General features: G+C 42.9%; 2 protein-coding genes across 10 annotated transcripts in view; one reads left to right on the top strand and one right to left on the bottom strand.

Moving 5' to 3' along the window:
* Positions 1 to 23,493, bottom strand: part of TGS1 (trimethylguanosine synthase 1) — a 37,581-nt gene extending 14,088 nt beyond the window's left edge. The window contains exons 1-12 of one of the 2 annotated variants that reach the window (XM_060127275.1): positions 23,119 to 23,186; positions 18,160 to 18,224; positions 17,214 to 17,287; positions 16,260 to 16,432; positions 15,106 to 15,910; positions 12,841 to 12,958; positions 11,980 to 12,066; positions 10,596 to 10,770; positions 8,546 to 8,852; positions 6,308 to 6,466; positions 4,547 to 4,690; positions 659 to 875 (exon numbers count right to left, since the gene is read on the bottom strand). In XM_060127275.1, the coding sequence (XP_059983258.1) occupies positions 659 to 875; positions 4,547 to 4,690; positions 6,308 to 6,466; positions 8,546 to 8,852; positions 10,596 to 10,770; positions 11,980 to 12,066; positions 12,841 to 12,958; positions 15,106 to 15,910; positions 16,260 to 16,319 (2,072 nt within the window). In that variant the 5' untranslated portion in view covers positions 16,320 to 16,432; positions 17,214 to 17,287; positions 18,160 to 18,224; positions 23,119 to 23,186. Of the gene's footprint in view, positions 1 to 658; positions 876 to 4,546; positions 4,691 to 6,307; positions 6,467 to 8,545; positions 8,853 to 10,595; positions 10,771 to 11,979; positions 12,067 to 12,840; positions 12,959 to 15,105; positions 15,911 to 16,259; positions 16,433 to 17,213; positions 17,288 to 18,159; positions 18,225 to 23,118 lie in introns of both variants that reach the window. The other variant, XM_060127274.1, reaches the window with a different exon arrangement.
* Positions 23,340 to 26,320, top strand: part of TMEM68 (transmembrane protein 68) — a 34,093-nt gene continuing 31,112 nt past the window's right edge. For 2 of the 8 annotated variants that reach the window (XM_060127282.1, XM_060127276.1), the window contains exon 1: positions 23,343 to 23,607. The gene's annotated coding sequence lies outside the window, so the exon portion shown is untranslated. The other 6 variants (XM_060127284.1, XM_060127277.1, XM_060127279.1 and 3 more) reach the window with 5 other exon arrangements.

The raw sequence follows: 26,320 nt of genomic DNA, 5'->3' as shown, positions 1-26,320 counted from the left end.
CTTTCTTTCGGCCATTTCCTGGGTTTTGTGACAACAGGAAGAATAGGAAAGCACAATACCCCCCTTTCTAGTAAAGAGTAAAGACAAGTAACTCTGTCCACTGTATTTTTCTAAATTTTACTTAGCAATTTAAAACACAATTCCTGTTAGAGTCACACCTGACTCCTTTGGGGAGTAGAGATAGAGAAAGGGACAAATAAGAAATGGTATTCTTTACGAAACAAGGGTTTGCTTCAGCGTCCTGGAAGAGTAACAGGGAAACTTCGGAGACACAGAGGATTCAAGTCAGTGTGAGCTGAAGAAATGTTAGGGGATAGTCACCCAGACTCTAGGGACAGGTCTTGAGGAAACCCCCATTTCCAGACAATAATTCCACGCAATTAATGCCTTTTCGTTCTTGTTTTGTAATGGTACAACTGGAGAGCAACCAATGGAAACATAACCTCGCAGTTACATAAATACAACGTAACTTTTGGAGATCACTCACCAGTTAATTTTTATGCAAAACAAACTGGAATCTATCAAGTGCTATTAGCTGCTAGCTCTCCTCTTCACTAATGTCTTACACACACACACACACACGCACACGCACACACACACACACCCTTCCTCTCCACAACCACTGCTTGAGGAAACTCTAAGGGCTTCCGAAGGATATCCATCAGGGGACATCATGGTGCTGATGTCAAAGATCTCGGCAGTGGCGTAGTCTGGTCCTCCCCAAGGCGGGCTGAGAAACACGACGTCAGCCTTTAAATGAGAAGCCAGCTGCAGGAAGTCTCCACAGATGAACTCAATCTTGTCCGCTACCCCGTAAATTTCTGCATTATGGCGAGCGAGATCGATCTTAACAGGATCAATATCAACGGCGATCACTGAAGTGGGAACAAGAAAGATGAGTTAAATGATGCTGATTATTAGTTATATAGACTAGTTCATCTTCTGAGCAGTCGGTTTATTTTCTGTGCAAGACCCTTTTTAAAAGACTTTTTAAAGGGAGGTTAGGCCATATATATGAGAGAAAGAATTAAACACTTTGATCACAACTAGAAAGATTCCCTTGTGTGGTACCAAGAAACTGTGACTGAAGGGTGTGGCCTTCAGAGCTGCCTCAGTCAGTCAGCCCACTGGGCCGAGGCAAGTAGTGACGGCGGCCACCCAGCACCCCCTGAACCCGGTCTGTGGTCAACACCGTGCTCTGTGCTGTGGACAGCCGAGCGGCAAACACTTGGGAAGGCGATGGCTGCATGGAAAGCCTATAAAAGATTTCAGATAAGACCAATTTCCTCAAAATGAGGCAACTTCCAAAGGAAGCCAAACTTGACAACTTCTACTGAAAGGCAAAATAAAACACATTTTGACAAACCGATATAGCCAACTTATGAAGAAGAGATGTAAAAACATCTGCTGGTGACGTGTAATGAGACATTTTAGGTAGAGGGAACAGATGTTATGTTTTCACCACACGGGCTTTCATTTAATTTATTGCAATTTCGTAATTAGCAACACAAACCTAAGTTAATTCTGGCTCACTCGTGTCTTGCAGTAAATTACTCAAGTGCACCTGTACGTGCACCAGGATGTTAGTGGCAATATTTTATACCTGCAAGGGCTAAGTGGAATCCTGATACATACACCATGGTTGTCAAAGAAACAACTGCATTCCAGAAAATACTGGTTTCAAAATTTGTTAATGCTTTTGAGAAATAATGCACTCAATAAATCACTTGAACAATGAATACAAGCACCAGTCATGTTGCAAAATCATGCATCTGCAACACTTTTTTCTGTTCTAAAAAAAAAATTCATATTTATAAAAGAGAAAAATGTCCTTTTTAAGCTGCTTAATCTGCTACATTTATAGTATAGAGACAGATGCAAAGATATACTGACAATAGCAAAAATTCAACAGAAAAAAATGACTTTCAACACCAAATGTATTCAGTTAGTTGTCAAGTTTTCATCTGCGCTCCCCTCGGAGGCCGTCTTTGTTGTCAGGCCTAAGAGAGTGCAAGCAACTCAATCTAGCACGTGAAGGAAGTGCTGACAGATGTTGGTAGATACTACGTAGAACTGTGCTGTCCGATAATGGTGGCCACTAGCCACATGCGGATATTACCTTTAAATCGAGGCCAATTAAATACTATTAAGAATTTAGCTCCTCAGTCACGCAGCCAAATTTCAATTGCTCGATGGCCACATGTGGCTAGTGGCTACCATGCTGGGCAGTGCAGATACATTCCCATCATTACAGAAGTCCTAATGGGCAGACCTGATACAGAGCCACTGGAATTCATATAAAGGGGGAAAAAAAACTTTAACAGCAAAATGCAAACTCTGGGAATTCTCTAACCATTCAGTTGAGAACCTGCATAGACAGCAGCTATGTGGGTGGAAATCGGTCTGACACAAAGGGATCGTGCCGACTGCACACGCCATTTTCTCATGTGTATGCACATGCGCGCATGTGTACAGCTGACCCTTGAACAACACGGGTTGCAACTGCACAGGTCCACTTATAGGTGGGTTGCTCTTACTAGACGTGTAGGACAGGACCACGTGATCTGCGGGGGGTTGAACCTGCGGATGCAGAACGTCAGGTACAGAGAGCCGACCATATGTTATGCTCGGATCTCTGACGTGGGGGCGTGCAGCGTCAGTGCCCCTAAGCCCTGCATTGTTCAAGGGTCAAGTGTGTGTGTGTGTGTGTGTGTGTGTGTGTGTGTGTGTATAAAGAGTAATTGATTACATGCATATGTGTGTACACACACACACACACACACACACACACACACACACACAAAACTGTACTTTGAACTCCCTGCCCCAGTGGAGTCAGCTCGCCCACACTAGGGCAGCACCCACCACGACTGTCAGAGCATCTGTGAGCTCCTACTGCTTCGGGTAGAAGGTCCCGGGACAGCACGCTGTGAGCACACTGAGGACTCCTGAGCTTCCGGCTCACGGGCTGCACCCGGCAGGGGCGGAGTCTGGGCGTGCCTCCTTTTCTCCCCAGGGGCTGGAGATCTGTAGGTGTGAGTGATGGGGCTGTGATGGAGTCGGGCAGAAGCGGTCTTCTTTAGCTTGGGACCCACATTAGACATTTTCCTTTACCAAATGTGCACTAAGCTACAGAGGGCCTTGGCAACAGATCCGTATTCGTGGAAATACAAAACTACAATATGGACTGTTTCTGTAATATTCTGAAACAATTTCCAGATCTATCTGCTGTTTTATCAGAGGGTAGATATTTTAATTCATGTTACAGTACAATGCCAAATGAAGACACATTTTACAACTTTTGAGGACAAAATCATTTCCATGCAATAAACACTGATTTGAGCTCATAGGAATGGCTTATCTGGCAAAGGCAGAGAAGAACTTTAAGAGAAAGTAGTAAATTCAGGAAAAACAAGAAAGTAACTACTATTGCAGTAAATGTGAAAACAGCTTTCATCCAGTCTCTCAGGAGACCACACAAAGACAGCAAAGGTCACGATGCTCCGGAGCACCGGAGTGACTGCATGAGGCCATAGTCCATCAGCACTGGTCTTAAAATCAATGTCGGGCTGCCTTTCATCATCTCCTAGCTCCTATATTATGCTTTCCAGAATCATATGTTTTCCTAGTTAACATAAAGGACTTTATATAAATCAATAAGACAACTGAAATCTACTGAAATGGGAGCTTTATATATAAAGACATTGGTGAAAAAAAGCATCTTCAGGGTATGACTTAACAGTTGCTATCTCTAAAATATCACATTATACTACATTTCAAAAAGAACGGAGAAAGAAAGGGGATATCAGATACAGAGAAAGCCAAGTAAAAGCCCTGGCTTCCCGACTCCGCTAAGTCAATTTGGGCAGACTGTCCAGTTTCATAAAGCCTTCTTTCCCCTGGGAACAGCACATGTTCTGCCTACTTGACACAGCTCTTAGCAGATATATACTGATACATCAGTAGTTTAACAGAGGTTTTCTTTCTTGTGATTCTGAAGTCAAACAACCATGAGGACAGTCCAATATTTAAAAGGTTCTTAGTGTCTTAGGATGTCAGAGCTGAAAGGTATCACAGAGGTTCTCTCAATTTAATGTCTCCTTTCAGTTAAGGCTAAAGGATGTCCAAGGTCAGCCAGATGGTGAGGGGCAGAGCTGGGAGTCCCTGCCTACTCTTCTCTTCTTCCAAAGAACAGTCTCCCATTTTCATATTTTTAGTTTTATATAATACGCTATAATCTTGGCTCCGCCAAGCTGTGTCTGTGTGATCTTGGGCAAGTTGCTTCATCTTTTATTTCTTGGTTTATTTGTGAAACACAGATAGTAGTAAAAGAGACATATCACAAGATCGCTGACTAAATAAATACATATTAAGCACTTAAACCAGTATACAAAGTGTATGCTTAATACATGTTAACTATTATTGTTAAATATTTGGCATTAAATTATCAATGATTAAATCTCAGTAGAGATAGGCTGAAGCAAAATGAAGCCTTTACTGAATAAAGGGAAATTAATTAATGAATAAACTGCTGATGACCACTTACCTCTCTTTCCTGTTAAGGCAAACTGAATGGTATTTCCTCCAACTCCACAAAATGCGTCGACTACAGTGTCACACTGGAAGGACTGGCTAACCCTGCCGGCGATGTGCTCAGCGATCTTCTCGGGTGTAACGGAAAACCAGCCCTCTGCGAAGGGAGGGGGTTTCTGTTATGACATTCGGTGGCCAGAAGCCAAGCCAAACACAAGCACAGCAAACATGATTATACACTAAATGCTTAAGAGAAAATACTCAGTTTCTCTTTTCAAAAAATTATGTATTATCTAGTTTGAAGGAAAAGGTCTAAGGATCTTGTTAGAAAAGGGGCAGTATCATTCCCAGACCCAATTTCCACAGAAACAACCACCTCAATTCTTGCCTGATTCTTTTGCAATATCCCTCCAACAACTGAATGCAATTCTGATTTTTCTGTCTGAAGTATTAACAACTGACTACCTATCATGGAAAATGGAAAGTTAGCTATTTTAATTGACCAACTCCCCAAACGTCACCGAGGTTCCTAATTATTTAATTCCTGGAGGGGAAGCAGGGAACTGCATCTGTACGGGACACTTAGCAAAATTTGCGCGTGTCTTAAGGGTCAGAAAAGCAAGGAAGTGACAGCAAGACTGCAGAGCTGCAGGCTCAGCAGAGCCTTCATCACTTTCAGAAATGAGGTCCCATGTCCGCTCCACAGAAAAAAATGACACTGCCCTCCTTCTTTCCCAAGAGAAGGAATTTACGTTTTTCAGAAAGATATTTCTCTGAACAAAATGATGCACCGATTTTCCTGTTCCCTTTCTTCATCAAAACTTTAAATGGCTCCTCATTGCTGGAAGAATAAAAACATAAACTCCTTTTATAGAATTAAAAGCTTTTCTCCAGTCTTATTTCCCCAACAAACTCTTATGTACTCTCCCTGATACAAAACATTTTACCAGTAATTTTAAGAGGCTCAGAGAAACCCTGAAACTCCACACAGATCAATACCTCCTGATTTGGACAGTTAATAAAGACCAATGTTTAGGTATAGCCCCAGCATGAAAGCAAGCCTCAGTTCGCGCAACTGAGTTTAAGTTAGCTCTTCAAGGTCATGGTAGGAAAACTTGAAAAAGAATTCAAATTTTCCGGTGTTAATTCATTTACTTACATCTTTCTGCACATCAGGTGTTCTGTTTAATAATCTATCAGTTGCTTTTGCTATCTATCCTAAGATGCAAAAAATACAGATTAAACCTGAGTCTGAAGTTTAAAAAACACATATGTACCCAAATTGAGAGACACTGTAGAAAATAACTGGCAGCTGCTCTCTGGAAAATGTCAAAGTCATGAAAGACAAAGCAGCTCAGGAACTATCCCAGATTAAGGGAAACTAAAGGAACATGAAAATAAATGTGATACCTGACCCTATACTGGAAGAAAAAGAATGCTATAAAGGACATGATTAGTATAATTGATGAAACTAGAGTACTGATTTGTTGATTATGATATTGTAACAGTGTGAAATTTGTAACTTTATCATTGTGACATAAAAATATCACTGTTCTTAGAAAATGCACACCAAAGTACTAAGGGGTAGGGGCAACTGGATCAGAAAACATACCTACATACATGCATACAGAGGATGACAAAGCAAATGTGGCAAAATGTTAAAAACAGCTCAATCTGAATAAAGGGGATATGAAAATTTCTTCCTATTCTTGCAACTTTTCTGTAAGTTTGAAACTATTTCAAAATGAAGTTAAAAATTACATATACACCTTACCTCTGTCTAATTTAATCCCGTCGTCGAAGCGAGAGAAGAGCCTGTATCTCTGGGCCCAGTACTTGGCCAGCTCGGGCACAGCAGTGATCTCAGGAGGCAGACCAATCCCCTTTCTGTTCTTGCTTTTCTTCTTCTTCTTCTTCTTCTTTTTATTTTCAGCTACAATAAAAAAATAGAAATAATACAGATGCTCACTATAGAAAGAGGAAGTCACAGGTGAATTTATCTAAAGTGTGGCCACGGCAAATAGCTACAGTTTGGGACTGCGCTGCAGCACACGTATGCAGTCACACGCCGGAGGGTGGAGGGCACCTGGAAACAGCACTGGCTTCAGGTTATAGCCTCCACTTTGCCACTTCTTGGCTCCTTGAGCTTGGAAAAGTAACCCAGGCTCTCTAAGTTCCAATTTTTAATTCCTCAAAAAGAATGAATGAATGGGTAGCATTTTAGCTACGTACTTCACAGGATTGTTAGGAGATGTGGAGAGGTACTATTATAGGTATAAAAGTTATTACATAACTGTTTCTTAGATAAAGTTGCTTTAGTGGGTGAATTATGGAAATTCAAGCATTTCCCTTCCCTTCTTTAACACAAAAGCTCCCAAGGACTGATTAAGCTCTAACTCTCAGACACATCAATCCTCTGAACCTAGCCATGACTACGAGTCCTACAGCCTCTGAGAAATTGAAACAGGGGTCACTAGCTCCATTCAATGGAAAAGGATCTCATTCATTCACATTGACTTTTTCTTAGATAAATGATTTTTATTTGTTTGGTTATTTGGTTTCAGTTCTGAGCAGATTAGATGCAGCAACTTAGAAAGACAGGAGTGCTGTCATACCCAAGTATGATGACAAGAATTGATGCTGACAAATAATAAACATTAAAGTAAACATTGAAACGGTCCTCAAACAAAGGACTGTGTCCTAATACGGTCATCTGATTAGTGCAAACAGCAAAAGGTGCCGTCAATAGCCAAGTGCAGTGAGTTCCTCAAGAGAGGAGACACTAAGATTTTGAGTCAAAAACTCCTTATTGTGCAAGACCATCCTGTACAGGACTTAACATTAAGTAATCTAAAGTACGAAACGCCAGAATCCCCCAGATCGACCTAACCCATCTTCCAAATACCCGAGATGGTGGTATCACCCCAGGTGAGAACACCAGCCTCGTGACAAGTGGTGCTTAGGGAGCTAGGGTAGGGCGGAAAAATGGGATTTAGAAATCACACAACTTGGTACCAAGTTCTAGCTTTGCCACTTACTGGCTGGGTGATGTCGGGCGAATTTCTTATTTTCTCTAAGCTTTACTTATTTATAGAACAGGGATAATTTCACCTATCTCAATGGGCTACTTTACAGATTAAAGGAGAATAAGGATTCTCATTTCAGAACTCTCCAAGTGCCTCGTGAACATCAGTTGTACAACGGCAATAAAAATATTAAACTACCTTAAGTATGCTGTTTAGAAAGGCAAAGAAATATATAATACAAAGATCACAGGTTTACACACACACGGAAAAAAATCAAGATTCAAATAAGGTATTTTGCTCAATACTAAATAAGAAAGCATCACAAGTATAATTGTTTCATTAGGGCAAGTCTGAAATAATTCATCAGTAAAAATGAATACTATGTCAAATGAAAATTTCTGCCTTACAAAAGCCATAATGTTCCACTGAGTATAACTATTATAAAATAAATTCAAATACTACAGAAGGGCATAAAGTGAAAATGCTACACTGTTCTTCATTCATCATAGCCAACTACTGTAAATACTTTTTTATGTCAATGTACCATCTAAAAAACAAACATCACTACCAACCACCATCACCACAAAAAAACAACAAGAACAAAACAATCATCCAAAAGAAAATCAGGGCAATACTAGATTTCAACAGGAATCAAAGGGACTGGCCCTTTAGCCCAGGGAACAGAGTGGTGGCGGCAGAGACCAGTCTTAACGGCAGAGACCAGTCTTAACGGCACAGACGGAGGTGCTCAAACAGCTCCCCCTACTCTTTGGTCTTTTCTTTTATCATGCTTGTTCAGCCAAGGATGCTCTGGGTGCGAAACCACGGCCATCAGCACATTTACACTAAATACGCCTTCCTTCAACTTACGAATAAACAGCAGTGAATCCTTAGCTATAGATGATCCGTAAGTGATAACGAGGGAAAAACGTATTTAAAACAAGGAATTGAAGTCCGTTAGCAAGCGGGAGCACATCTAGCCTCACCTTCGGCTTCTTCCTGAAGACGGTCTGGTGCAGCCTGGGCGGGGCAGGCCCCCTCATCTGGCGCTGCTGCTGCTGTGCTGTCCCCGTCAGTTTTCTCTGTTCCCACTTCCCCAGCTGAAGACACGGCACGACGCTTTCCAGGCTCCGGCTCACTCGTCTCCGGTGGGTCATCCCCTTTTCCAACAGACACTTCTTGTTCCTCTGAACCACTGCTTGTGCACGTATCTTGCACATTGTTATGAGAAACTGCCTCCTGCGACGCTTCCTCATCCATTGGTTCATTAACCCATTTTAGGAATTTTTCTACCTGAAATTTTAAGATGTTACAAGCATGAATTAATTCGCAATTCCACAGAATATTTCCACCTGCTTTACCATTTGTGACTTGACAAGCTGTGTCACAGTATTAGCTCTGATAAGTACACTGTATCACACAAGCTAATGTGAATAAGTAATTCCAACCTAATTACACTTTGCTGTCTGGATGTACCATGACCTTATTAAAGAGCTCTTTAAAAGGAAAAAAAACCATCAGCTTAAACACAAGACTATGACCTTCCCGTTAGCAATTAACACTACGAGGATAAAGCTCTACTGTGCCAATAACTTTCCATTAAGCCTAACAATGTGACCGTAATATATCCTACCGCTACAAATGCGCTCACCTGCTGCTGAGCCATTGCTTTTAGCTTTTCAAGTTATATAGCATTTTCTATAATGGCCCCAGCTACACAATCTATGTTGAATGGTACTCAGCATCGAAGATGAACTCTACAAAGATTTAGTGCCAATCTGTAAAAGCAGTGCTATCTTGAAAAGAATGCGAGCTGCCTTCTAGTGAAGCGGTAGAGCCAGTAAAATGATTCCTAAGAACTAAGTTTCTTCTCTGAAATGTTAACAAGGCTCAAGGTCGGATGATACATACTTCCTTGCAATCTTCTGTGACAAGAATATCCTTCATAATAGATCTTCATGACCTTCCTAAGAGTCAGGGAGTGAGAACAAGAGTAACAGAGGATGGACATGGACCACGGCTCAGAATCTTCCTTTGAGGGGACTGTGCCTCTGTATCAATGGGACGCCTAAGAACACAACAGTCACATTAACTTTCCTCCTCGGCAATTACGCGGCAGTTACGCTTCTGCTCTTCAGCTACAGATGAATGTATGGGAATTATCACATCCAACACATTATAAAAAGGCCCGTCGGACTGACTGAACTGATACTGGGAAATTTGTTCCAGATATAACCAGGGCCACTAAAATATTAAAATATGACCAGTAACCAACCAATCTGAAATATAATAAAAATAAGACCAGCTACAAATTTGTAGCATGTTTTGGAAAAACGGTGACGTTAAGGAAGGATAACGTACGCTAAGGGTAAAAGAAAGTCATCACGGGACCTGAGACTTTGTTCCATTGCTCTCTAGAGCTGCTGGAGAGGTGACAGATAGAAAATTCTGCTCACTGGATGGGGCTGTTTTCCTATAATGAAGAAGGATCACTCATCAAACCGAACAGAAGTAATTCGAATTACTTTTGTTTTCCAGGTACACAGCAGGCAGGTACAACGAAGTCTAAGAGAGGGGATATAAATACTCCAGTTAACAATGTGAATCACTAAATTAGCCCTGAGGCTCATGCCGTTTGGATGAGCTCGTTAGTGCAAAGTCTGATCGATCAACTCTAGAAGACCTCAAGATTAGGCCTTTCAATAAACGCTGCATCAGAAATTGGACTTCCAGGATCCTCCTTAGCCTGAAACAGACGAGCTGTTACTACACACAAGGCGATTCTACCTATTCATTGTTCCACACACTACTCCTATGTAGCCTTCAAAACATCCCCCTCTCATATCAGCCCCAATTACCCTTTTTTCAAATTTAGTTCACACAGGATAAGCCTTTAGGAAGCAAATGGAAAAGAATTTTAGGTACCTTTATATCTGGGTAGAAACAGGGTTCCTGTTTGCAAACAGAAATTTGAAGGAGTCAAAGGTCACAAAAATGAGCCTCGATTTGTAAACATAAAGCAAAGCTTATACACACCTTACTCAGAGTTTTGCTTTTCTTGAGAAGAGTTTTTCCTGGCTCCTCAGTGAAGAAGATGTGTTTGTGTTTCATATCGATTTGTCTTCTCATGTCCAAGTACTTTGCCTTGTACTTCACATTCTTGTGCAGATACCTGACCCTCCGGTGACTGAAATTTGAAATTCCACCATATCTGTGACCAAAGCAAAAGAAGTGGACTCAAACCTTAGGGTCTAAGAATCTGCTTCCTTATATGAAAAGAGAAGAAAACTAACAGTTTTCACTATTTTCCTATTAGCAGCCACTATTTTAATTTCATTTTTTTAAATTATGGAAATTATGAAATAAAGTGAAAAATGCAGAGGACTTTTTAAGGTCTAGCTTGTATGTTAATTCCCAAGTAAATGTGAAACACCAAAGGTGGGAATATCAACATATCTTACAGATAACAGAAAGGAGAAATTACATTGTAAAATGTAATTAAAAAAAACAGCAGGAAACTATAACCCCAATGCATGTTGGGGAAATATAATTTTTTCTCACAGTGAGGTGATGCCAAAGCTCTTTTAACACGTATCTGGATATGTTCAAATTGTCTTAAAAGTGGCCACTAGATTCTTAAATCAATATGAACTAACCTAAGAAGCAAACCCCCCATTACTAAAATAATTAGAGAACCTGCTGATCTAACCATCTGAATTTTTCCAGTCCTAAAAGATATATGTCTGCTATGAAGCCTTCGCTGACTCTATTAAGCCTCACTAATTGCCTCTCTTACGGACTATTAAGGACCAACAGTGTAATATATAATTTAGCACTTATAAACAAACTCTGAACAGTTTGGTTTTAAATGTCAGTTGTTATCTTCTACCTATATTATAAACTTCTTTATAAAAAGTGTATCTTATCCTTCTCTTTTAAGTGAAATTGGGTGCTCTAAAATAGAAGAATAGTTAAATCCCAGGTAACAGAATAAATCTCTATGAGTATATACCAACAAGAGCTACCTAAGTAATTTCTCAAGAAAATTATGTGTGGGTAGAAATAAATTCTGCCAGGGATTTAAATGTGGCAGTTATCAGGAAAACCCTTTATATTATTAACTTTTATGAACTCTAGCCTTAAATGACTATATGGCTGAAGTACACAGAAATGATTACAATTTTGTAGAATAAAAACATTGGATTGCTATGAAGTGCAACTGAGCTAATACATGTGAATATATCAAATGTACAGTGATAGCTCTACAATTCCTACCAGCAAGAGAGGTTAGTGTTTTAATTGTAACACCTCAAATGTTATGAAATACATCACCATTATTCGCTATCTGAATATCAGAGAGCTTTAGGATAGCTGAAGTGGTTAAGATTTCTGGACGACAACGGCATTTATGGAAAATTACTTTTGTCCTGAGCCATGCTTGAATCCTAGAAGGGAACCGTCGACATCAAAGTCTGAATCTGGGTTTTCATCGATGTCCAGTTCATGGCTAAACAAATAAACAAAGCCAACAGTGGTAAGGCATTATCTCCAGAGCCCACCAGTTCAGGTAAGTATTAAAAGGTACATACAGTCAACCCATGCAAACTTTCCCACCACAACAATCAACCACAGTTCACAACCCAGGAAGACAGGAGGAAGAGTACTTGAATCAGGATTTTGCAAATGAGACAAATTCCCTAGCAGTGTCTGGGACACAGTAATAAGCGCTCAAATCTTAAACCACGTCAAGTAGCATCTCTATTCCTGAACAAATATAAATTTCCCCATTTTCTTTCGGGAAAACACCAGTTAACCTGCAGCCTTAACTAATCTCCTAGGTGATATCTCTAGAGGTTTTCCTGAAAAACAAACAAGGAAACATTTGAGAAGTATCAACCCAACCAAGAAAATTACAAAAGAGAAAATATTGTTAAGAAGGTTGTGATATAAGTAACTCAGTAATCCCCATCTTTGGGGGATACCTTCTAGTGATCCCTACTACCTGGGCAACAGCAACAAATGCAAACGATGAGAAATAACTCTTGCAAATTACGTTAAGCTCACTGAACGTTTATGGAGGACCCACAAGAACGTACAAGGGCCCAAGAATATCAGTGCACACAGAGCCTCTGCCTCTAGGGACTAGTAGGAACCAGAGGAGTTAACAAGCAACATATACCGTTTGGAAGGCACACGGCAGAGGCCTGCTTTTATGTACTAAGCTGCTGAGCCTCTAACGCTTGCTGACACGTTCTGCACAGAGACGTAGTGTGAGACTTGCCTCCGCTTGAGTTTGCTTGGCTTCTGCTCAGGCGGATCTTCGCCACTCTCATCTCCATCAGTGCCGATGAGGCGTGGGCTGTCTTTGACTGTGTTTGCTTCTGATGACTCTTGTGAATCTAAAGAGGTAGAGGTACTGCAGTTGATTTCCGCCCTTGGTTTGACAACGCTTGTCATTTGCAAAGGCAATCAAAGTACGCCGGGGCCTCTCCTGCAATGAACTGTACGCTAGACCGCATCTATCTATTCCACGCATCCACGTGCAGAGTGTGCAGCTCGGTCTATTCAGGTCTAAAAGTTTCCATGACCTAACTACTTAGAAAGTGGACTACAGGGAATTCCCTGGTGGTCTAGTGGTTAAGACTCGGAGCTTTCATGCCTTCACTGCTGTGGTCCGGGTTCGATCCCTGGTTGGGGAATTAAGATCCCTCAAGCATTGAGGTGCGGCAAAAAAAAAAAAAAAAAGTGAACTATAAAACTACTTTTTCCTCACAGCTGTCTAAATCTATACAAATTAATCCACAAAGTTACCTCTGTGATAGCTGTTAGCTAGCACATTTTGATGGGATTCTAATCTAAATGACTCTAAAAATGGCATGATCACATTTGATTAAAAATAACTTCTCTTTATTAAGAAGCAAATACATCTAACTGCCTCTAATATAGCTCTTAAAGTAATAATGGAAGTAACAGAAAGACAAACACCACCATTTACAAAGAGTGATTATAACCTGCGGTGGCTCCGCTGAGGCACGTGTCTGTGTTCTGTATTCCTTCGGACTGGAGCCAGGTGGCTGGGTGGGACCAGAAGTGGAGAGGGGTCTACCCTGGAGACAGCGGGAGCTCTAGCGTGCGAGGACAGGCTATTTCAGGAGACCCCAGCCGCAAACAGTGGAACACGTACGTATGGGGAGATGCAGTGTATGCCTTACATTTTGGTCTCAAGGAGGATCCAAAACAAATGAAAGCCTGGAATTCTCAAATTGATCCCGAGGGCGGTCACACTGGAGCCAACTGCAGAAATGTCTAATTACACACCTCACTACGGGAACATGCAACGGGAGCAGTCTATACACACGCCTGAGAAAACAGGCAACACGAAGGCAGAGACTGTGAGGTTTACTGTGTCTAACAAAGGAAGCTAAGGGACGTGATCAACAGGAGGGACAGGAAGCACTTACTGACCAACATACACACTCCAAGGTTTCTGGTCAAAATAAGAACAGGACTTATCAAAAGACTAACATAAAATACCCACATTAAAAAAGGATGAAAATAACGGCAAAATGGAAAGGAATGAGAACACCATACTGAAGTAAGTTCCATTGTAAGAGGACAGAGAAGCTCATTAGTAACTCTCTAAAGGAAACTGTAGGATGAAGTAAGGTCAGTGACCTGAGAGGAGCAAAGCAAACCCACTAGTTAAGTAAAAAGCCGAAACCTTTTGCTTTATATATATGAATGAGGCTGAGAAGAAAGTTGCTATGAACCAGACTTTTCCAGCACCAAACATCAAGGATGCCAAGACAACAAGTCAGTGGGCTTCAGGAGTTCAGGTTATAAAAACGTCCTCCTCTCCCACTTTTCTGCTGCACCAGTTGATGGTCCCCTTCTCCTCACAAAAGCCTTCTCATCTGCCTACTCTAGCTTCTCCTAGCACACCTCTCACTGGCTTTCTTTAGTCCCGACAGTGGCACTAGTCTGCTCAACAATTATTTCTTAATCACTCAGGCAGGAGTCAACCAAGTTCCTTATCCTGGATATTTTATGAGAATCCTGAAATCAATCCGTTCAGTTACAAAATAATCTTATGCCCTGTTGAGACTCTTTATAGAGCAAGACTTCACTTGTCCTGAACGAATTCCAGACACAACCCCCATTCAGATTTGCCTAACGGCAAATGTACGCTCACAGCTACTCTTTAGCACGTCTCCTATAAACTTAGTTGCTCCAGAGAAACTTGGACATTCCAAGCTCACTCTAAAACTAGATTTCTTAATGGATTTCCAAGTTGTAATTCACTGGCCACCAAGGTGCAAGAGGAACGAGTGATACTTTTGAGAACCCTATGCAAATATTTTTATTTACATAAAAGGATAATAACTTGTGACATAATAGTAAGATGGATTAGATCATTTCACTATTACACCATAAAATGTAGCTGGCATTATTTAACTCTACCATAAAGGATTAGTGTTAGCTATTTTGCTAAATAGACTAATTTTGGTAACCATTACTCAGCAGGATAAATCTTGGCCAATCTTACCCTGAGCTGGTTGGCCTGTGCTTCTGTTCCCAGACAAGCCGCTTTCCTTGGTTCCTCCATTACATGGTTCACTTTGGCCCGAAGCAGGGCATTCTCTTCTGCTGTTCACTTCACGCTGACGTCCGTCACAACTCACAGAGGGACCTAATCGGCTCTGTTCTACTTCCTCTGAATTCAGGCTTATATTACTAAGTCCATCAAGAATTTCATTACGATCTTTATCACCTGAACTAGAGCTTTCGCTACCCACTGATGAAGATGCAGAAGAAAGTTCATCTGCTTTCGTGCGATTTTCGTCTTTCTTGTTGTCAACTTCTGTTTTAGACCCACAAGTATCTGTATCACAGCTTTGTGAAGCATCAAAAGTCCAACCCTGAGCTTCCCAATACTGAAACTGTTCCAAATAATACCAGTACAGCTGGCTATAATGCTGCTCCCATTCTGCCTTTGTATTAGGGACGTTCCAGGGCTCTGAGCATGGCGTCTGACCTGCATGCTTTTCTTGCCAGCTTTGCCACAGCAGTTCCCCCCCGTATTCCTTCCAGTACTTCTCCCAGAGCTCTGTAATTTCCAGCTTTGGAGGTAATGTATTTTCAGCAGGAAGATTCTCACCGTCAATGTCTTTTTTGGTTTGAAGTTCATACCTTCTGGTGCTCTCATTCTCAGATGAAGATGGATCATCTGAGGCCAAAATGTCACCTTCCTCACATTCTCGTCTCCAAGATTCTCTCTGAATTTCATCCAAGTACTTCTTTTGATGCTTTTTCTTTTTTCTTTTAACTTTGTTTCTAGTATTCATAGATACCTACAAAGGTCAATAACTTGAATATAAATTACACTTCAGAAACTAAAAGAGGTAGAATCTAAATCTATTTTGACATTAAATTAAACAAAATACCCTCAACTCCCCAACCTGGGTTTCAGTTACACCAGCAAGTGAATCTTACTATCTACGTTTCCAAGAGGAGGAACAACCACACACGGGACATATCACAACTTGCAGTTTTCGTTAACTTATAAATATGTACGTACATTTAAGAAGAGGTGAAGTGCCCTGATTCATGAATGCATTAGATTTGGGATAAAAAGTTTCCACGTGATATTTTATGAAGAAAACTAAGAAACAGAAACAAGCAAAGTAAACTAATACTCACCTCAAAATTCTTATGTGCAGACACACTACCAAACTGAAGTGGCAGTCCCATGCTTCTCATGAGTTCAGCCTCAGAATCAAGTTCACTTTCATCTGGGCCTACGTCTTTGCTGTCACATGACTCTGCAGCGCCCTGGGAACGACCGCCCTCTTCCTCTTCTGCAGCTTGCTCTCCTACACACAGCACTGTTACTTTAGCTTAGTTTCAGAGAAAATTTAGACGCAGGTTTCATCACCCTCATCTTAATGAAAAGGAACCTGAGACCCAAAGTTATTACATGACTTGCACGAAGTAAAGGCGTGTCAATGTGAGTTTTTAAGGGGAAGAAAAATAAAAGGAAAAACAAAGGAACTGATGGGAATATGGACTTGTGAGAAAACAGCCAACTAAGAACCAAGAACAAGCCCTAGTCTGGCTCTGCTGGCCGCTGTCCACCCAGCTGCTCCCTCAGCTCCCTCCGCGGAGCACCTCCTCTCGCTGGGTACTGGGCACAGTACTGAGGACGCACGAGGGAACACAGCAGGGCAGCCCCGGGGAAAATGTCTACATTTCCGCATTCCCCATCTGCAGCACTGCTGCACTCGATCAGTGGATTTAAAATGATGACCCGTGGAGTTATTTTAGGAGCTATTAACACGGGCGATGAGAGGTAGGTCTTCAGGCCCTCCACAGGTACTTCAGTCATGACTGGATTTACACCCTGGGACTCTGTGGGGAAGTTCATTTAATGAAAACGTTCTGCTGTTAAAAGTCTGAAATCCACTGAACTGGAAGATCCTTTCAAGCTCTCTGATTGTAGGTCTTAGAGAAAACCTGCTTTATCATAACAAAACAAGTTTTACTTTATCCTAATGTGGTATCTAAAAGTAGATCATACCACTAATTGGCCAAATGCCATCCAAATGCTCTATTTTAAAATGGGAGACGAACACTTTATATATTAGCATACTCAACTAGGGCTGAGCTGCACTCCAGCTACATGATCTTAGGCAACAGAACAGGGAATCTTCCCACTGCAAAGATGGAGACTGAGAAAAAGAGATCTTAAGTGCACAAATTCTATTAAAAGAAAGAGGGGAAAAAGACACCTATCTAAATAATGAAGGCGATTCCACTGAATGAACTTGGGAAAGCTCAGCAGAGAGCAGAGCAGGGAATATGAATCGGCTCACCTTGGTGCCCCTCTCGTGGTGTGCATGTGTTCCTATGTTAGGTGGGGCCCCAGGGTCTAGAGAAATCTTATTTGTACAATGTAACACTGAAATGCAACCAAACGTTTCATCCAGTGTGCAAGTGAAGACGCAGTGATTTGCTCCATCACTGTGAGAGGCGGGGGTCTTCAGGGGCAATGTGACACGGTACTTGTGCTGATTTTAGCCTACACCTTGGACCGCAGTTTTCCCCGTGTCCGGAGAAACATGAAAGATCTGCGTGGAAAGGACAAATGGGGCCCGGAGAGGGAAGTCTGACAGAGACCAAGATGGTTTTCAGGTAACTAGGTGAGGCTCAAAGCGTAGGTTATTTGGGAAAGTTAATCCAGATTGTGGCCTCTTTACTTCAGCCAAAAGGCTGTGGCTGTTCACTTGGAGTTTATCCTGAATGGTTTATATATAAAACTGTTGAAGTATTTAAGCGAGGAGGCCGTTAGCGCGGGGTGGCTCTGATACCTCGGTGGCCTCCCCAAACAAGCCAAAACCTAAGCCAGGGCCAGGGAACTCCGACCTGAGGACACGGGGCTTAACCGCCACACACGAGCAGCCCAGAAAGCTCTCCCAAGTAAGGCAGCTGCACAAACTACGGCCAGGCAAGTGATTTCCTTGCTTTGCTCCCGCCTCTCCTCTGTACAGTACCATGGTTAGTTTTAGCAAAAAAAGGGCTATGTAGCTTCATACTGTATTACCTGAACTGTTGCCATCGTCTTTAACGTAGTAGCCTTTTAATCCCAAATTGCACAATTTCCGATCTCTGTGAAGCAAATTAAACAGTCAATATTGAAAAAAATTAAACTATAAACTTAGTGAAAAAACAAGCTTAAGGCAGCATAGATTAATAAAAAGGTTAAAAAACAGAAAAGCTAGGGCTTCCCTGGTGGCGCAGTGGTTGGGAGTCCGCCTGCCGATGCAGGGGACGCGGGTTCGTGCCCCGGTCCGGGAGGATCCCACATGCCGCGGAGCGGCTGGGCCCGTGAGCCATGGCCGCTGTGCCTGTGCGTCAGGAGCCTGTGCTCCGCAACGGGAGAGGCCACGACAGTGAGAGGCCCGCGTACCGCAAAAAAAAAAAAAAAAAAAAAAAAAAAACAAAAAACAGAAAAGCTATCTGCTAATACATTCTTCATATCTGTAATATAGAGGTAATGATACATACCTCATAGGGGTCTAATAAGGACTGACTGCACACATAAAGCATTTGGTATATATCACATGCAAAGCACGCTATAATGATAACTACTAATTTATTAAAATTAAGTGGCAGTTTTGGATACTGGGGAAAGAATCTGATCCTCCTTGTGATATACAAACAGTAAAATATTCTCTAAATTTGCTGTAGAAAGTGAGCATAAACGTGAAAAGATTTATCTTACACCTTTATAAACCCACACGCAGACCCTAGTCCATTTGCAAATAGGCCAAATTATCCACTGCCTAGTAGATAAGATATTCATGGTCTGAGCTAAGGTTGTTTTGGGGACTAACATAAAATTAAGTTCTTATTTTATTAAACTGAAACATAAATCGAAATAAAACAATTCAGTCTCAGAGTTTTAAAAAGTGAAGAGTTGAACTTTTCTTTACGTATCTACTTCTAAATTTTTTCTTTACTAAGAGGAATTTCATAAGCAAAATAAACCTAACAGAACACTTAAAATAAAGGGAAGGGGGGAATTTTGCTATTATCTTCCTACCGGTAAATTAAGCTGTAATAAACTCCACCATAACTGCCATAACAAGGCCATCTGCAAGTAATAGCTAATACCACTCTTCTAATGGGAGCAACAACAAAACAAAATTCTTGTGTACTTGATATATCTCATATCCCCCATTTATTTATCTTTTGACACTTTATAAAACGTAACATAGGTGGTGACTTAGCAGGACGGTGAACGGGGGGAGGGGATGAAGTGCAGATGTGCTCTGGCAGCATGCCCATGGACCCCCAGCAACTTGAGGCCTGGGGTGCGGGGGCAGCCACAGAAGGGCATCGACGGTGTGCCCGCTAGTGCCCAAGGGTATGGGCATGAAGGTGTCAGATGGAGAAGAGGGTCAATATGGTTGCAAGATTGGTTACACCGAGCAAATAAGTAAATGCACTGAGGACAACGACAGCCAAGATTCTCCAACACACACCTTTGTGTATGTACGTGAAATGCGCTTGTAGCCTGCCTAGCTGTGTCTGCCCAGGGTGGAGAAGCACTGAACACCCAGCAGCAATGAGCACAACGAGAACCCAAGTCTTAGTTTCTAAACACTGCTCTCCACTCAAAGGGACCAGGGCACCTTGGAGAAGTGGCACTTCCATGCTGGAGCGCAGGCTGTAAAATTATATTATTGTGCCGGAAGGTTAGGGAGGGCTCAAAGAATGCCAGGGACCCATCGAAAGGATTCAGGAGCCAGTTCAAGGGGCTCCCACCAGCCATCTGAGACGAAAGGAACACCAAAATAAATGATGATAGTAACAATATATTCATTAATACATTAACAGTCCAGAGTCCATGTTAATAGAAATAAGGGAGTGAACAAACAACGGGGAGAGAAGGGAAAGTGCTCCACAGAGAATGCTAACTGACAAACGTAGGAGTGACGGACACACCAAACTGCTCTTTGGGAACCTCCGAGGTAGCTGGCTCAGACAGGAACCGGGCTACTCTTCGTTGCAGTGCGTGGGCTTCTCATTGCGGTGGCTTCTCTTGTTGCGGAGCACGGGCTCTAGGCGCGCGGGCTTCATAAGTTATGGCTCACGGGCTCTAGAGCGCAGGCTCAGCAGCTTCGCTGCTCCGCGGCATGTGGGATCTTCCCGGACCAGGGCTCAAACCCGTGTCCCCTGCATTGGCAGGCGGATTCTTAACCACTGTGCCACCAGGGAAGTCCTGTAATGGTTATTATTTATTTATTTATTTTTTGCGGTACGCGGGCCTCTCACTGTTGTGGTCTCTCCTATTGCGGAGCACAGGCTCCGGACGTGCAGGCTCAGTGGCCATGGCTCACAGGCCCAGCCGCTCCACGGCATGTGGGATCTTCCCGGACCGGGGCACGAACCTGTGTCCCCTGCATCGGCAGGCAGACTCCCAACCACTGCGCCACCAGGGAAGCCCTGTAATGGTTATTTTTAACAGCCCTATAACACTGTAATTATATGTCCACTTCATATAGACAGTGTATAGAAAACTAAGTGTGCAGATGAGACAGAATTATTACTCCAATTATTGAACTCATGAGACAGTATGTTAATGTAATGTCCTCAGAAAATAAAAATTAGTTACAATATTATGTTCTATTTCCTGCCTTTGAGGGGAGGTGTGAAAATAATCTCTTAATTACTGAGCAGTTATTTGGCACCTATGCTAAAGCTCACTTTCTGTTTTCTGCGACATGGGACTGAACTTTCAGTTTAATAATCTATTTGAAGTTGGCCAACAATCAAATGTATTGTTCTTAGAGTTTGGAACAGACTTTTTCCCTACCTAGAAAATCAGGGTTATACTCACGAGCCTCTGAGCTTCCAGCATGTCTCCCACTCCCAAGGACTTTTCAGTGACTACTGGTGACAATTCTACAACTGTATCTCCAAGATCTTTTTGTTCTAAAGGGTTATACTTTGAGCAGTAACTGATCTAAAGGAAAAGACCAAGCCATTCTTTTCTCTTTATCTATTTTGAACTTAGAAGGCAGTTTAAAAAAGTGAAGTAGAGCTTCCAAGTTTTACGAAAGGTATGAAATTATCTGTGATGAAAAGAATGCATTTTAGCTCAAAAAGACTAAATGCAACGTAACTGGTGATTTGTATGGCAATTGAATTATTTTTGTTGTTGTTTTTGGCTGCGCGATCTTAGTTCCCCGACCAGGGATTGAACCCAGCGCCGGCCAGTGAAAGTGCTGAGTCTGAGTTCCACTGGACTGTCAGGGAGCTCCCAATTGTGTTTTAAATAAAGCAGCTTTAACTGAAATCCAGTTGCATATTGTTTTCTACAGGTAAGGTATTTTTCTCAACTTTTTATAACTTATATTCCCTCCCGTTTTCCTTTTTGGGAAGGAGACTTCATGAAGACGGCACCAAGACTCAAATGGGCTGCAGGCTAAGAACTAAGGATGTGCCTTGGCTGGTATGTACACAAGATTCGTTCTAGGCCCGCACATCACTGCTACCAGAGGCATCTTCAGAGATGCAAATCTGAACTTGTCCTCTACAAAGTCCTGCATGTCTAGACCCTGCGTATCTCACCAACCCTATCTTCTATTTTTCTTTCCCAGTCATTTTGTTTCCCTTTCACAGGCTTTCTTTTGCTCCCTCGAGGCTTTTTACAGAGTTCTGCTTGGATGGGAATGCTTCCGCCCACTCAAACACATCCCGGTTTATTTCCACTCACCTGCTGGGCCACTTTTCAAATGCTACTTTCTCTAAGAAATCTCTGTGATCCATGGCAAAAGGTTGGGTTTTTGCTATAAGAGCACCTGGCACTTCTCTCCCATCTTGTACTTACAACTATAAGTAACCAAATAATTACGTACCTGCTGTCTTAATATTGATCACCTTTGCTAGAAAGTAAACTAAGGATGTAGGGATGGGCTGTGCCAGATACCCCAGTGCTAACCAGTACCTACCATGACGGAGCACAAAGAAAATTCGCTGAATGAACACACGCCTGCATGAATACAGACACGACAGTATGTTGCTTTTTTTTTTGGCTGAGCCCCGTGTCTTGCGAGATCTTAGTTCCCTGACCGGGGATCGAACCCCCTGCAGTGGAAGCGCAGAGTCCTAACTCCTGGACGGCCAGGGAAGTCCCCAGATGACAATATTTTTTCATTAAATTTAATACAGCGCTTAATTTTTTTTCCGGATTAATTTGCCGATTACTCCACAAAAACACATGGCGAATAGTAAGAATTCCTTCCAACTTAAATTCTGTCTTAATTCTATAATTCTAAATAAACTATATTAAAAGTACCACATAAAATTCAGTTCCACAAGTTGGATCTAACAATAAGCCAGTGAGAGGATTAGGGTAGATATACCCGTTTCAGAGATTAAAAAAAAAAAAGGATTAAGTGGTGGAACTCACACACCTAATATATGTATATATATATTTTTAAAAATCCCTAAAATCCAATTCTTGAGTCAGTGCTTTCCTACCCTCTAACTGTCTGCCACGCAGCGCAATTTATGGCCGAAACAAGTATTTTCCAAAAATAAGCACGGCTCAAAAACTGATGTGATTATAGTTAAATCTTTTCTCCCGGGTAATGAGAAGTTCTATTTATGTGCATTTGCGCTTTAATAAACCTTAAGGTTTAAAAAAAAGATGTTAACCAGAAACGTTACTCATCTTCAAACCTCCGCCCTGTGCTATCACATCCCAGATCGCTTTCATTTCACTTCCCCGCAGCTTGTGACCGTCCCCTCAGTTGACGAGTGTAAAATGACAAACACGGGCCACCACATTCTCTCCTAACAGCCCGCAGAGCAGACTTACTCCATCACTTCAGGGCCGTGGGCGAGCACGCCGTAAAGCCCGAGGACGGTTCTTCCTTTCTCTCAGGCACCACTGTACCCGACGGTCGGACACTCTGGCCCCGATCCCGGGGATCAATCGCCACCCCAACCCCTACAGGTCAGGAAACCGAGAGGCCCGCGTGCGACTTACTCCACAAACGCCCTGGAGCAGAGGCAGAGGATGCAGGAGTCCTCCCGCAGGTCTTCAAGGAAGAGACACATCTCCGCCACGGAGCTCCACTTCTCGCAGTACATCGTAGGGCCTCAGAGGAGGCGGCCACGCGGCAGATTGCGCGGGAAGGCCTCCCGGCCGCTGTTCGGCTGCTGGGGACCGAGGGCAGGACTGGAGGCGCGCCTGGCTGCAGAGGAGGGACGGGCCCACGAGCGCTCCACCCCGGAGCACGAGAGAAGCCGCAGACGGAAGTGGTTCCGGGAGTGGGGACACAGGAAGGGACGGGGCGACGGGCGGTGTCACACTCAACGGTGCTCGGGCTGCAGCCGGCGCTTGGCTTTTTCCTTCCGGGTCTCTCGGGGAGAACGGCCGTTCGATTGCCTCTGCTTCCCCGAGTGAGCCACCGAGGAGCTCCCGCCGCTGCTGCAGGGTGAGGGCGAGCCGAGCCCCCTCTGCTTGCTGCCCGAGGTGCGTCGTCCCCGCCTGGGCCTCCCCGCGCTCCTCGGCGCCCTGCCAGCCTCGGGGGCCGGGGCGCCGCGGCCGCGCGGAGTCCCCGGCCTCCCGCAGGACTTGGGCTTCGGCTGGGGCCCCAGAGTGGCCGGGAGGGAAGGCCCTGCCTGGGTCACAGCGAGCCCATTCACCTCGGCCCGCATCTCCCGTCGAGCCCCAAACACTGCAGTTCGGCGGGTGCGGCCTCCCCTTGGGTCGGGGCGAGGTGCCTTCCCCCGTCCCTGCAGATTCCTGGGCTTCCCGGGGCCGCTCTGATAGGGAGGCGAATGGAGCCCACTGTGTGAAGCCGAAGGTGGTCGTGGGGAGGGGGTCGCGTCCACACACTTCAGTCCCGGCGGGGGTCCTGGTCGATGCCCCTTTATACCACCTGTGTGACCCGGGCGGGCCACGGAACCCTCCTGGGCCTCGCTGTGAGCATCTGTAAATAGGGATGATTCGTAGGACCTGCTTCCTCAGACTGCTGGAAGGACCGAAGTGGGTATCCAACCTCTCACCTGTGCTGGTCATAGTCCGGGTAGGTCCATACTCTGGAGGCGCCTGGCACTGTTTCGGTCTCCGGAGTCTGCAGCCTGTGAAACAGGGCTCAGCCCTCCAGCTGCTGATGATATACGAAGGATACATGTGCACAAACCGGGATGTCGAAAACTGGAGCAGCGCTGCTGGATTTGAAAAAAGCAATCAGTGTTTGGTGCGTGGCATTGGTTGAGATCGCCCAGGCAGTTTCCTCTTGAAGCGTGTTCAAACTTGAAGGTTGTCGGGGCACTTAGGACTTTGCTTGTGCGTTGGATGCCGAAGTTGGTTTGGTATTCCTTTAGAATATGTAAGAGCTAAGATAAAATCCAGACGTTTAGAATGGCCCCTAATATTTTGGCCGCATTTACTAGTGAGTGGAAGTAGAAGGTTAATGTTCAAATGAAACGTTTATTCCCGCATCCTTGCTGCTGCCTTACTCATGTTAGTGACTCAAAAAGATAAGACTGCTGCACAGTATGGTTGTGTTAACATTTGGGGATGAGGATAGTTAAGAAAATAAGGGTGGAACAATAATTATGAAACAGAGTGGAAGATTCTAGCTAGGAGTCGAAGGACATTCTAGGATTGAAAAAAAAAAAAACAACATAAAAAACCACCTTGAAAGGTAATTCATCTCAGAACCTAGAGTTTGAAGCTTGAAATCCAAAAGATATTGCTTTAGAGATAAAATGGCTGAGTTTGCCAGATATCATAACTGAAATATTAAACTTCATTTTTTTTTTTTTTTTTTTTTTTGCGGTACGCGGGCCTCTCACCGCTGTGGCCTCTCCCGCTGCGGAGCACAGGCTCCGGACGCGCAGGCTCAGCGGCCATGGCTCACGGGCTCCGCGGCATGTGGGATCCTCCCGGACCGGGGCACGAACCCGCGTCCCCTGCATCAGCAGGCAGACTCTCAACCACTGCGCCACCAGGGAAGCCCTAAACTTCATTTTTATTGATGGTTTGAAGTAGAGTGTACTCACTAAAACTGAGTACAAAAGCCCTGTTGAACCATTATTAAATCTGCAAAAAGGAAAAGGGAAAATTAATCTGGATTTCAGTGAGTATTTCTTGTAATTGGCATTTTCAGCACATCCTCAATGTGGCTCACATACTAAAAGTAAGAAATGAATCGGCTACCATACATGGTGCTAAAAGTACCAGTAATGGTTAAAAAAAAAAAAAGGAATAGATTTATTTCCTTAAGTTTTTGTAGAAAACGAAACAAAAAAATCCTGTTTTATTAGTGTTTGAAATATTCTGATTTTAAACATCTGTAAAGTTAGTTATTGTAAATGTTCCTTGCCATCAATATCAACATGCTGATATTTCAGCTTGTCAACTTTTTCTTACAAGTTACGTGAATTCCAGATGGGAAAATATGTGATGCATAGGACTGTTTCACTGGAGATTTTTTTGGGGGGAGGGGTTAGGAAATAACCTAGAATTTTGGTAACTAAAATATTATATCTCCCCCAAAACATCTTTTAAGAATTATAGTTTTTATTGGATTAAAATAAAGTGTTAGAGAGTCACGTACAGCCTATGGTAAATTGGAGGGGAAGAAGAGCCAGGCAGAAGTAGAGGGAAGATAGAAATTGCAATCTTAATATTTTCAGCCTTTCTGTTAGAGAGAGAGAGAGAGAGAGAGAGAGAGAGAGAGAGAGAGAGACTTGAAGTATAATGAAAATCAGAGTAGGAAGTAGCAGGACTGGGTTTTAATTTTGGCTCTTGGTTTTTCACTGAATTAATTTAGTAACTGGGTAAGTCAACTTGGCTTTCTATTTTTAACTTTTCCACAAAATTAAGAGGTTGTATTCATTGAGTTCTAAGGCCATTTTCCCATTTTATCATAAGTAAGTATTTTATCAATTCAAAAGCTTGTTATTTAAATTCCTTTGATAGTTCTCTAGTGACAGATTTTAGGACACTGTCTTGGTCCACACTTTTGTCAAAAATTTGGATGAAAAGAGTTTACATCCATCTGTATTCAGTTAGCCAGCATTGGTTAGGTGGCTAGTGTGTGCTAGGCATAGTATTCTAACTGCTTTTACATATGTTTTCTCATAACCGTCTATTTAGTGACATATCCCCTGTGTTTAGAATAGTGCCGAGCACAAACTACATACTTGTTTGATAAATATTTATTGAGTAAATG

The sequence above is a fragment of the Lagenorhynchus albirostris genome, chromosome 17, assembly GCF_949774975.1.
Source record: "Lagenorhynchus albirostris chromosome 17, mLagAlb1.1, whole genome shotgun sequence".
Classification (NCBI taxonomy): Eukaryota; Metazoa; Chordata; class Mammalia; order Artiodactyla; family Delphinidae; genus Lagenorhynchus; species Lagenorhynchus albirostris.
Note: the sequence above shows the minus strand (reverse complement) of the source record. Positions and strands in the feature narration are given on the sequence as shown.